The 13,046-nt window shown below is 42.2% G+C and overlaps 1 protein-coding gene across 3 annotated transcripts in view; it reads right to left on the reverse strand.

The window, feature by feature from the left end:
- dok6 (docking protein 6) overlaps positions 1-13,046 on the reverse strand; it is a 56,187-nt gene that overhangs the window by 13,720 nt on the left and 29,421 nt on the right. For all 3 annotated transcript variants that reach the window (XM_039616914.1, XM_031750080.2, XM_039616913.1), the window contains exons 4-7: positions 6,883-6,997; positions 3,040-3,159; positions 1,304-1,493; positions 779-917 (exon numbers count right to left, since the gene is read on the reverse strand). In XM_039616914.1, the coding sequence (XP_039472848.1) occupies positions 779-917; positions 1,304-1,493; positions 3,040-3,159; positions 6,883-6,997 (564 nt within the window). The remainder of the gene's footprint in view (positions 1-778; positions 918-1,303; positions 1,494-3,039; positions 3,160-6,882; positions 6,998-13,046) is intronic.

The raw sequence follows: 13,046 nt of genomic DNA on the forward strand, positions 1-13,046 counted from the left end.
CAGCTTGAAATACATTAAGTGTTGAAAAAAATATGGATTTACCCAGCAGTAAACATGCCATTTCCCCCATTCTGCTACATGAGCGGTCAGTTTTCTGTTGCTGAGCGTACATTTTATAGAGCTATGGGTAGCTGCATTTGGAAAAGTTCCCAAATGGTGGGGTCCAGGAGCATGACCATATGGTCAAGGCTCATCAAACACTAGGCAGGCCTACATAAATAAAGAATACAGATGATAGCGGGGAGGAAGGGAGGAAGGAAGAAAAGCATGGGATGATGTTGTGGTGGAAGGAGGAAACCGAGGCCAAGACGGCGGGGTGTCAGAGGGCTCCTGGTCCAAAGCGGAAATACAGTACCTAGAGAGAAATGTGTGTTGTGTGTGTGAAAATCATGACTTATTGCCTGCTTTCTAAAACGAATTCTGCAAAAAGCTTCGATGAAATGCTCGTCAAATCAGCCTCAAACAGGCAGGGAAGGAGCTGCAGAGGAAAAAAGGTGTTTTATTAAATTACAGTAATATGTGTCTAAGTGTGTGCACAGATGGAGTCTTTGTGTTTCTTCTGGCATCAATTTCAGCAGGATATTTTAACTACAGAAAGTGAAGCTCACTATGTTAGTGATACATAATTATTTCGACAACAGCTTCATGTTGATACCAGCGTTGATTATTAGCCGCTTGTTATGCTGGAGGTACAAGAAGGCAGTTGTCGGGCTTATCAAGTGCGGCTGGTGGATATAAGATAAACAACGGAAGAGGGAAAAAAAAAGCACAAATGTACCTGGGAGCTCTTCTCCATCTCCTCCATCATCCTCTCATGCTGCTGGGCAATGGCCAGCGTGGCCGAGTGGACCCGCTGGTAGATCATCTCCCCCTCCCGCGTCTGGAACGTGAACAAACCCTCTCCTGTGTCACACATCCTGCGCCAGGAACACACACACAGAGACCCACTTTGATCGCGCTCACTCTCAGATTGCTGATCTACAAATATGCATGGCTGACTGTTCAGTTACAGAGAGAGAGACACTATAATAGCCCGCTGGAGTCAAACACATAAACACATGCGTGAGTAGATACAGTACACAAACACCGACACACATTCACAGAGGCACCTGTCACATCGTCGCCTGAAGGGCTCTGCGGCAAACGCTGATATCCTGGGATGTTTTGGATATCCGAAGTTGCTTTGTTGAAGTTTTTATAACCTTTCCAAAACTAAGTTTTTCACTCCCACTGCTAACATTTCAATCACACGTAAGACAACAGCAGGCACGAAATATTTGCATGCACATACGCACACACGCACCTTCCGGACTCGAAAGTGAACCAGGTGGAGTCTCTGCCGTATCTGCGCAAGGAGCTGAGGGGCCACATGACGAGTTTGAGGCGAGCGTTGTGAATGTCCCACAGATAGATGTTTTCATGAGTGATCTGCATGGTGCACTCCCCATAGATGTCCAGGTTGGGGGTGGGCATTAGGTACACGTTGAAGCGTTCTGAAAGAATTCACAGCAGACTTACTTGAAGGTGGGATCCCACAGCGAAGAGTGCGGTTTAACTGAGCATAGATGCGGGTTGTATCATTCACAACAGCAAATGGTGCTTTAGAGGGTGGATAAAATATAAGCCACATGAGGTGACTAGTCGGGGGCTGCGGTTTTGTTTAAATTTTAAAAAGGCTATGAATTATTATTATTGAAATATTGCAAGGTTACTGAACATGGCTTCTATCGCAGAAGTAGAGAAAAACTATGATGCAGAAAGCATTTTAAGCAGTACTTTACTGACTTCAACCGCAGTGGGTCTAACCGGCCATCCAGTGAGCTGCACCGGAATCAGTGAGCCAAATCTGCCCATTCACATTAAAGCATTTCTCTGAGGCAGGCAGTCAGAGAGACAGACAGTGTGAGGGGGGAAAAAAAAGTCCTCCATAATCTAAATTAGTTCTCACTAATTACGCTTAATGATTCAAAATAAGCCATGAGTCTGCAGTGGATAGAGAATGGCAGTGTCATGGTGTGGCGTATTTTTAGGGACAGTGAAAATGAACTCTGATCTAATTATCAGCCCCTGCTGTTTGGGGAGGGCTACTAATTGAAATTGCAGGCTAAAGCCTTTTGTTTCATTCACTCAAAGAGGCAGCGGAGAGGTACGAGTTCAGTTAATCTCCATAACACTTTGCTGAAAGCTTTGTAGGAGCAACAAACAGCAGGATTTCTGCCACAGCTGAAGAGAGAGCGAGTGTTACAGTTCAACTGGCTCCCCACTCCCGGCACAGTCAAAAACTTGCGTATTGATACCGTAAACGAATGAAGCCAAGTTTATGTTGAGGAGTACAATTTCACTCTGCAGCCGCAACGGGATGTAATGGGTCGAAATGACAGCAGGTTCTTTTCAATTCCTCGCCCCCTTTTTTTTTCGACTTTAAACTGCTCGTTTTTGCCTGTTGCCTTTTCGATTTCCTCCGCGACTTTACAAATTACACAGGGAATGAGCTCCACTGTGATAGCAGAGCCCTGTTGTCTCCTCTCTTTTCCATTTTCATTTCCTGTAAGTGGAATATGTGGGGAGGCACATTTATTTCACATGGCTTTAGGAGCCATAATCTCATCCATCTCTGTGACAAGCTTCATTATGAGGGAAGCCAGTGATGCACAGCACTTCTCATTAGGCCTGGAACAGAGCCCCGGCCGCAGCCTGTGACTGACCTGTGTTCTCACACACACACACACATCCAAACATTCTTCTGAAGTCTTAAGTTGAGCCCTCGTGTGTGCTAATGTAAGTATGGGCTGTAACAGGGGACATCGAATCAGGTATTGGCAAAAAAAAAGAAAAAAAGAAAAAGGCCATTATTAGCCCGGCCTAATTGGACAGCGGCTGTTCTCCATTCACCTAACCCTCTGAGGTCTTAGTTGCTTTAACACATAAAGGCCTGGACTGCATCAGCTAACTGCTCAGTGGCAGGCTGAGTGAGAGAGATTGACCCTGAATGGCTGTCTGTGTTAGCCCCGTGTTAGCAGGGACTAATTGGGCACTCACCGTTCTGCTCCCGCTGCACCCCCGCTGCTAACAGGTCTGGCTCTCCCAGGCTGATGTCATTGAGACGGCTGCCCAGGCACTCCATGCACAGCAGCTTACACCATTCCTCTGCATCCAGCTCTGCACACAGCAGCACAGCATAAAGGAATGTCCACCATTAACCACACGCATACACGACAACACATGCTGTACATGTTACACTACCATACCTGTGCTGTGTATGCCACCAAATAAACCATCCGAGGAATTTCAGGAGTAATGCGTTACATGCACAAGGCATGAGTACAGCAAACAGTGAAAGGACTGGGGGGGATCAGTCTGATTGATTTGGTGCAGATTAAAAAAGGCAGTGGATTCTGTCCAGATGAAGACGGGGTTTCTCCTCCATTATCTGCCAATACTCAGCTCTAAGGCTATAAAATATAAGTAGCACAGCTAAAACAATATGGCCAGAGTAAATCTGAAACTAGTGATAATCTACTCGGGTAATCAATAAGCTATTTCCCAAATTGAAGAAGGAGTTTTGCTTGTTAGCTGGAAAGAAAATACATGAATTCAACATTTTTTTTTTAAAGTTTTATACTCTCTTTCCCTTCAGACATAGTTAGGGTGGATGTTTCCACCACGATAAGCAATCAAACATATTACCTGGCTATAGAGTCATATTTAGTGTGGAAAGGCAGCGGTATCATTTTACAATCATTTTGCATTTTTCAAAATAAGGTTGTCAAAATTAGCATGAATGTGTAACGCATCAGATGGCTTTTACTTTGAAAAGGCTAAAAAAGTTATGGACCGCCCTGCAGTGCCTCTGATTGGGTTGTGTTTAGCAGGTTAAGTGGACGCATGTCTCACAAGGAACAGTAATTGGCTGGAGGAGTGAATCAGAGACGCAGCAGGTCCAGAGCCACAGAGTAAATTACTTTTTCCCTCGTGGTATTTTAATTTCCACTAAAGGAATAATTGCTGCTTTTTGTTCCATTTCATTGTTTTATACATACAACATTCATCGTCCATATTCCTACATACACAGTTACTCCTTCCCCCACAGAGGGACAAATTGACGTCCTTTAAAGTGCAAAATTTTTGGATTTGATTGAAATGCAACTCTTGGATCATGTCCTTCTTTACAAGTGTGCACATGAGCACCTTAGTAACGTAACATTATTATTTTTTCTAAACCCTTGTTACGTCCCTCTCTTAACGAGAAAATAAGAATGTATCCAAAATGTTGAAGTTAAGATTTGAGGGCTCTTTTTTTAAACATTTCTTCTTTATTTCATCCCTACAGAAAGCAAAGTGAAGGTACCGCTTTAAGTGCAGCTGAGGTTTTACACAGAATCATCCGATCCAATAACTCCCTGAAATACTGTAATGAGGTGAGCTAACCAGCTGTATTCATATTTAATGTATAGGTGGTATTAATATTCCCCAAAGGTGCCTTAGCAGGACACCTTTGGGGGCACACGGGGTTACGCGCCTTGTGTTGGGGCTTTAACTTCCAAATTTATGTTTAGTAACATAGAGCCACAGTGAATGAGCATTGTTGGATAATTTTGAGAAATCTGGACAATTAGGACAATTATTGTTTCCTTCCAAAACAACAATCTTGGATTAAGGAAATGAGCTGCGTGTAAGAAGTTGTGCCTGCTACGGATGAAAGCCGGAAACGAAGCAGAACATTTACTGTGAGACAGATTTTTTAATTTAAGGCTAAGTGGAAACAAATGATTTCATGAATCAAATCTGGAAGTCAGTGTGGCAGTGTGTTACGTGTGAATACCAATTTTCCTTCCTGTTAAGTCAGAAAAATTGTGTTTACAGTGCAGAAGATTTCCAATTGTCTTACATGAACGTTTGGTGAAAGTCACTGAAGTGCGAAATGAGGCAAACGCCAGAGTTGTTTATCTTTCTGAAGCTCCCTGGCCCTGAGGAGCACTGCGATTTGTAACTATGGCCACTCATGTGTACAGAGACACATGTGCAAGTGTGGGAATTCTACCATGTTTCTGGGTTTGCTTACGAAAAAATCCTCATGCGCTCGTGTAAAACGCGAGAGAGCATTGGCGTGTCTTCCTGGCGTATTTGCCGGCATTGTGAGACAACCTGTTTGTCAGCTCAGCTCTGACAAACATTGTCAATGGGACAGATCTACATTACTCTGCAGGGTGAAGGAAAGGTCTGCTGCTGCCTGGAGCGCTTCATTCACACATACAAAAAAGCGAAACTTTGGAGCCACACATTTACAGGCAGCACCAGCAGCTTGAGCTCTTTCCTCATGCCTCCCCAGATTCAGCTTTTCTCATTCAGTTGCCATGGCCTTCTTGGCCTCTAAACTCCCACACTTTTTAAGGCCAGTGAGTGGAAAATCAGCTAAGCAAACAGTTCATCAGCACAGAGGCAACCTCGCAACTCCATGTGCCATGCATGAAGAGATGTTGCGGGAGGATGTCTCAGTGTGGAGGTGTGCTGTGGAAAAGGATGGATGTGCTGGCAAGATGAAGCTGGAGTGACAGTATGTGAGAATCAAATCAAAAGACAGTCGAGCTTTCTTTGTATTTCCTGTTTCGGGAGAAGGTGCCGTTATCCAGACAAATACAAAATGTATATCCACTTGTATACGTGCTGTCAGGCCCCATTCGGCTGTGGAATTTAAAGAGTTGGCACACTTGACAGGATTCTCATCTCTTCAGGTCATGCTCATCTCTCTTTATGTGCATATTTGTCAGATGCACCCAAAGCTGTCAGGAATTTTAAATGATTTTTCCTTTGTTCCATCCCGTGTTTCCTCAACAGCACACCAAACAACATGGTACTGCTTAGATGGAGGCATAAAATGGTTATTTTTAAAAAGCTAAAATATCAAGAGAGTTTCATGAGACCTAATTATCTGCTTTTCTCTTTGCTTTTAGAAAACAGTGAAGAGCCAATTATTGGCATATTTGTATGAATGCCTTAAGAAATGACTGCACTTTACAAATGCCAGTTTTTAAATCCATACCCTCACTGTTGTTGCACTGTAGAAAATAGGCAGCATGCAAAATTTAAATCTGATACAACCTGAACCTCTTACTTACTTACAAGATGGCACATTTTTGCTAATTTCCACAAGTTTAACACTTGTGGAAATCATGTGATGTAAGGGAAATGAAGGATATCAGATGTGGAAGGTTGACGGTCAAAAAAGGGGAAAAAGACACTCATATGTTGGGGTGAGAGGACTGATCCAGCAGAGATAGAGGGAGCGAGTTAAGATATGAGTTCACTACTCTCCATCTCACATGCGCATATTCCCAAATGCACACCTGCAAAGGTGGAGTTAAGATGTTAATTAAGGTGCATCCACCTTACCTAACCCTCTGCTTTCAGCTTTGCACAAAAAACCCCATCCGTGTGCAGATCCTGAGCCTTCTTGGCTTCCTATCCACGTATTAGAAGCAATCTCTATTGTTACAGTCTATAATTGAGTTGAAACACGCCGCAAATTATGCCCAATATCAGTTTTCATACCTGCGCTATGAAAATCAATATTTCGGAACAGATCCTCCCACTTCTTAATATAGCGGCAAATGAGCATCACTTGGCTAAACTCCAGTTCTCCGCTGCCTCCCCCATCTCACTCGTTCTATTTGTCTTTCTCCTTCAACCTCTCACTTCTCACTCTCCTTCCACTTCTCGTCAAACTTTTCAAAAAACCACGCCGCCAGTCCTCACCTTACACCTACCGGCGTATTTATAAGAAATGACACTTGAAATCAGTGCTGTCCTTGCTCCGAAGTGGCTAAAGAAAAAAAAAATAGTAATTTTGATTTTTGCCTGGGAAGAAAAAAAAAGGCACTTTACCTGATTCACAGGCGAACGTCTTGGACGTGTCGTCACAGAAGATGATCGCCACAGCATGCTTTTTTGTCTCCCGTGGCATCCGGGTAATGTTCTTGATGTTATGGAGCTCAGTGATCTAAAAAGAGAAAAAAGAGAGTGTGGCAGGAGGATATTGCCTTGAATGAACACAGCCACCAGAAGCAGCTGCAGCAGCATGGTTTAATTGCAGCCTTGCACAGCTTTGCTGAAATTGCAATAGCAGTTAGAGGCTTAGCATTAAAGGGGTGAATTAAAACAAAACAAAACAAAACAAAAAAGGGCGATGGGGGTGATCTTAAGGGATGCATAAACAGAAGTAGTTATTCTGCTGATTACAAAGAATATCTTAAAACAGTAAGAAATCACACACAGTATCAGCTTCCTGCAGCAGAAAGCCTGCTGCAGCGTGATGTGTAAAATGTAAGTATGTTATTTATTTTAAACACACCCCTATGAATAAACATGACCCGGTGCTCTTTCGGTATACACAGCACATCTATTGTTCATCTCCTCAAAGCTGCCCTTCCAGTCAATAGACAGGAGCGCGATCATAAGCATCTAAATCACTTTACCAGGAGATTGATTGAGCAAATGAAAAAAAGAGAAGATTACATTTAATTAAATATAAACCGCATTTACAGGCCATTTTGTTCAACAGTCTTCTCTGTGTTCACTCTGCCTACTAGATAAGACCCATTACATTAGTGTAGTCCATTGTGTGCTATCTGTGGGCAGTTTGCCAGACTGTTGGGAATGAATTAGCTGGGCTCCCTGTATAGTAAGCTTGTCTGTTAAAAGTTAAGGGACCAGACCTTATACACACACAGCATATGTGGACTTGAGATTTCTGTGTTTGATAGTATTAGATGTAATGCATTTGTCCCGCAATATTGAAGTTAAACTGGAAATACGTCAGATGAAGAAGTAAATCAGAGGCTATAATACTGAAAGATAAGAAGTGCTTTGTTTTTTGTTCCGTTTGTTTATTTTTCTTATCCCCTCTCAAAGATGGTATCTAAATATTTCATATGAGATACGGTATGAATTTGTCCTCGGGCAGGCAATTCATAACTGACACAATGTAAGCGTCAACGCTGGGAATTTCTGAGCAATGAATGTCACCAGCCTCTCGTCTCTTTCTTTCCCTGTTTGTGTTTAGTGTGTAACTGCGCATGTTTTAGTCTTTATCTGTGTGATGCGTGTGTGAAATGAGAGATTTGGGTGCATTCCCAGCCTGAGGCGCTAGAGTCCAAGCATAGTGAATCATTTCTGATGAGACCTATTTCCTCTCCCATTCTTTCCTCTTCATCTTTATTCATGTTTAGCTTTCATGCATGGCAGACATGAGGCGCAAGAGAAATCTCGTGTTTGGAAAACTGGAACTCTAGTCATACTAGTGGCTCAGTGTGGTCTAACTCATATGCTAAATAAAAGGTACCATCTTCTCTAAGTAGCTTAGCCTACTAGCATGCTCATGTTTGCTAATTAGCATGAAACGTAAAGAGTGGCTGAGGCTGAAGAGGTTTGCAGGTATTTTGGAGTCAAACTGGTTGAACTGTGAACTAAATTTAACAGAATTTGATCTAACAGCGGTCGACATGGGGCTGAAAGCTAGTTTTACAAGTGCCAGTGTTAGAGTAAAACAGCTGTTCTCCATCAGGTGGCTTCGTCTTCTAGCGGCTAACGATCTCTCCTGTTAAATCACAGTAAAGTACTGTTTATTGGTTTTCCAGCATGGAACTGTAATTTTACAGTGTTTCTGCTATAATCTAAAACAGCAGTTTCCTACTGTGAAAATAATAAACAATAAAGTAACCAGCGTTGGCTGGCTGAATGTGTTACTGCTGGCTCTCTTTCTGTAGTGTCCAAAGTGAGATTATTAATGTAAAATGTATTGCAGTTGTACATAGATCTAAAAAAAGAAATCCTTATTCTAAACATGTACTTGATCTGCAAGTCCTCATCCACCTGAATATACAGCACTGTGCAAAACAGGGAAGACTGTTAGTCATTTGCCACCCCTCATTTCTTTATATTTTGCTAGAAAAATGAACAATTGAAGCTGTGATTTATTGAAACATTTGCAGCAAAATAAAAATATAAGGCAAAAACAAGAGTTTATGCACGTCTAACAAGCTTGACAGTCAATATTTGTTATGACCACCTTTAATCAATACAGTCTGAAACATTATTGTGATTTCTGCCTCTGGGGAGCCCAATCTATAACAGATAGTGTTCCCCAGTGTGTCTAGGTTCAGCCTTTCTCCTGTTTTCCTTACTCAAGAATGGCTTCTTGACAATGACCCTTCTACTGAGACTAGGGATGCAACGATACCAATTTTTTCAAACCGATCCGATACCGATACTTGGATCTGAGTACTTGCCGATACCGAGTACAAAATCCGATACTTCTACCACACACAAGTTAAACTTAACCAGTAGTAAAGAAACGACCCCAGACAACTCTTTAACACAAACGAAACGTTTACTGAACGTAAGGTAAGGGCAGAGACAAATACTGTACAACACATCCCTTTTTTAAACTCAAATGATATTCCAATTCCTTAACCAAATGAAATACACTGTATAAATGAAATAATTCCCTTTCAAATTATATTAAACAACCCAACTTATGTTATCACCTTTTGGTAAGTGACTCACTAATATACACTCCAAAACACGTTATATAACTCCACTAAACATACAATATTCACACATGGGCCCCACACACACTCACATTCACACTTGTTGCAGGCCTGTTTGCTGCTCACGCTGGACGATGGAGAAAAATCCTCTTCTCCCCAGTAAGAGCACAAAAGTCTGACTTACAGTTCCGTTGCTCGGTAGGTCGCCGTTCACCAGTCCCACACTAAATCCACTCCCTGCGGACCCGATGCTGTCTCTGCTACAGCACGTTAGCGAGTCACTGTCCAGCTCCCCGACAGTCCATAGCGGCTGCCTCCGTGGTGCAGCCAAGCAGTCCGGGCTAGCCTTTAGCCTCGGCGATCGTAGCTGGAAACACAGTTTTCCACGGTGGTGCGACCGTTGAAACAAAAAGTCACTTCACCCACACTCTGTTGCGAAGCTCCCACACGGTCAGCTTTCTAGTTACACACTCTTTTGTGCTAGTTAACCTCAGTAAAACTAGCCGAGTCTCTCACTTTGGCTCAGCTAACCTGGTGCATCTCTCCATGCCGTTCTGTTCTCCTCCTCCATTGCAACAGATACACAGGTCCCGTTTTATGCTACCTTCACGGGCCTCCAGAAAATTAGAACTCTGAACAATATTTTAACTCCCTTCAGAGTTACATACCATAAAATAATACTTTATGATTAACATAACAGTTTGATTGCTCTAATTACCTGTATTTACCTTGTGACATATTACAGGGCAAATTAAATTCAGGGTACAGTTACATATAAGGTTCACATAACTGTGAACACCTTATGTTACCGTGGCGTTCAAGTCCATGGGAATTATGAGTATCTACTCCCAAATGCGGGCTACATTAGTATCGGTTCATGGTATCGGTTAACTTTTACGAGTACGAGTACGCACACATTTTACAGTATCGGCCCCGATACCCGATACCAGTATCGGTATCGGTGCATCCCTAACTGAGACCATTTCTGATGAGACCTTGGGTAACAGTACATGGATCTACTGAAGGTCCAGAGCAGCTCTCAGGTCCTGCGTCAGGTCTTTACTCTATTTTTTTCTGGTTTCTTAAGGAGATGATTTTCAGTTCATCTTCTGTCAATAGATTTTTAGATCCACCATTTCTTTTGTCCTCCTCTTTTCCACTTTCCCTACATTTTAAAAGAAAAAACTGCACGCCATGCTGACAAATATGCTAGGTTTTTAGCTAATAGGTCTTTGGAAAACAACTTGATGGCATAAACATACAATTTTATCCCTATCAAACCGTGCTATGTGTTGCATTTTTCATAGTTTAAGCTAAAAAGCACTTTCAGATAGCTTGAAGAACTACTGCACAAGACAAGAAAGGCTGGCTCCTTGGAAGTAAAATATAAAGAAAGGACGTGTGGCTCAAGACATTTGACTATGAAAAGATCATCTTGTGGTATTTGCCTCCATTCCCCATTTGCTATGCACAGGAGCTGAGCTTCAACAATTTGACATCCACCCTGATAACGAATGATTAAGCAAATCTTGATTATGGAGTTTCATAGCGAGCTTAAACTTTACGCCCTCCCCACACAGGCTACATGATTTTGTTCAGATGAGATCTGGTTCTAATTTAACAGACACAAAATATGAATTTAGTTAGTCAGTGTTTTTATAAAACTGCAACATAGTTTGTACAATAATTTTTGCTATATAGACCAAATTGGTGGAACAACCAGCTGCACTAGTGAGGCTCAGTCAGCTCAGCTCTCCCTGCTTTGCTGGTTAGTTCCACATCCATGTGTACAAATTAGGCATTTAGCTACAGCTCCATCATTTCATGTTAACTGCTCCTGTCGGGACCTCGGGAGAGCTCAGAAAATGTAGCACAAAGAAGAACAAGTTTTCAGAGAGCTAAAAATATTCAGGGACTTTTTACTGCGTGGACCAGTGCTCCTCAGACAGCAAAAGCTGCACAGGGAGAGGGAGACGAGTGGGAGAGAGAAGAGGGAATGGAGAAAGAAAGGGAAAAAAAGCCAATCCCCTTTGTGTTGATTGTGTAAATCAGCCACCAGTGCAGCCTATTTCCCCCCAAAGCACTGCAGCGTTGAATGAAGCCCTCAGACGGGACCTTTCTTGATCTTTGTGGCGATGCATTACCAGGCGCACTGGTGCATGTGTGCACTCATCGCTCACTCCAGCACTGGGTGTATGAGATCCCTCTGGGAGGGGAGTTACAGCCACACAGGATGCCCCATGTGACAGCATGATGCAGTAGGCATAGAGATGTTTCATTCACAATACATGGCTGATACTGTAGCAGCAAAGCGAGCTAAGGAAATGGATCAAAACACCTACCTAGCTTGTATACAAGCTTTCTCAGACAGGAATGTGGAAAAAAATGTGAAATTCTACCAGAAATGAAAAATCTCACAGCTGACTCACAATCACAAGTAGTAAAGAGTACTAAATCTTCTCTCAAACATATCGCCTTATGAGAAACTGATGTCACAGTCCCCTATTATCTGCAGTTATCTCCCCTCATTATGATAAAACATAGTTCACAGTGCTACTCTTTAACATCGTCTCCACTCACCATGATAATGAGCCATAATTGGAGTATTTCAAAGGGCTTAAGAGGCAGGGAGTGAGATATTATACTCTGGATTATTACTTTCTGAAGGGAGGAAAAAGGCCCCAAAGGACAAGATAAAGTTGCAAACTGTGTCTTAATAGATCCTTAACTTCATCATCTGAGGCCAATGGACAGAACTTAATACATCAAGATGAAAACAAGGCACAGTTGTGCACAACCATATTCCATAATCTTTTTATGCAGTGTAAAAAGCACCTCGTGAGTAATATACTCTTAAAAGATAAGCAGCAGATACTTTTCTTAGAAGTCGTGCTAGAAATTGAAAAAAAAATCTTGAAAATCAGTTCACATGAGACTTTTACCAGAACATTTGTTTCTGTAGTTTGAAGAGGACAGGAGGATTTTAAGAAGACAGTTCCTGACATCTCATTTTTACTGGGGGACCACTTCCATCAGATTTTATCAGCTGAAGCAAATTAATTCCACCAATTGGCCAACCTGCAAAATGAAACTCTGGGCTCCCGTCTTGTAATTGTGCTCTGCATGTCAATGTCATCAGCATTTAGACAGTACCTTAGGCTGCTACCTGAGGAGTCACACAGCAGGTTTAATCTGATTTTGGGATTCAAGAGGACAAAGATCGGACAAACTTTTAGTTTCAAGGTCCTCTAATGACCTTAAATACCCGCTGGGTGTTGCATATATGGTTTTCTATAGAGGCTACAGTTTCATCGACTTCAGTAGAGTCAAATACAAAGTGATGTCTAATGATTACATTAGACGAAAGGTCAGGGTGTTACTAAATCATCACGAATCATACTCTGGAGATTATGAATATTGATTCCTAATTTCACGGTAATGCGGTCACTACATGCTGCATTATCATGATCGACCAATGAACTGAGTGACATTGGCATCCTT

This window comes from Oreochromis aureus, linkage group 9 (assembly GCF_013358895.1).
Source record: "Oreochromis aureus strain Israel breed Guangdong linkage group 9, ZZ_aureus, whole genome shotgun sequence".
In the NCBI taxonomy this organism is placed as follows: domain Eukaryota; kingdom Metazoa; phylum Chordata; class Actinopteri; order Cichliformes; family Cichlidae; genus Oreochromis; species Oreochromis aureus.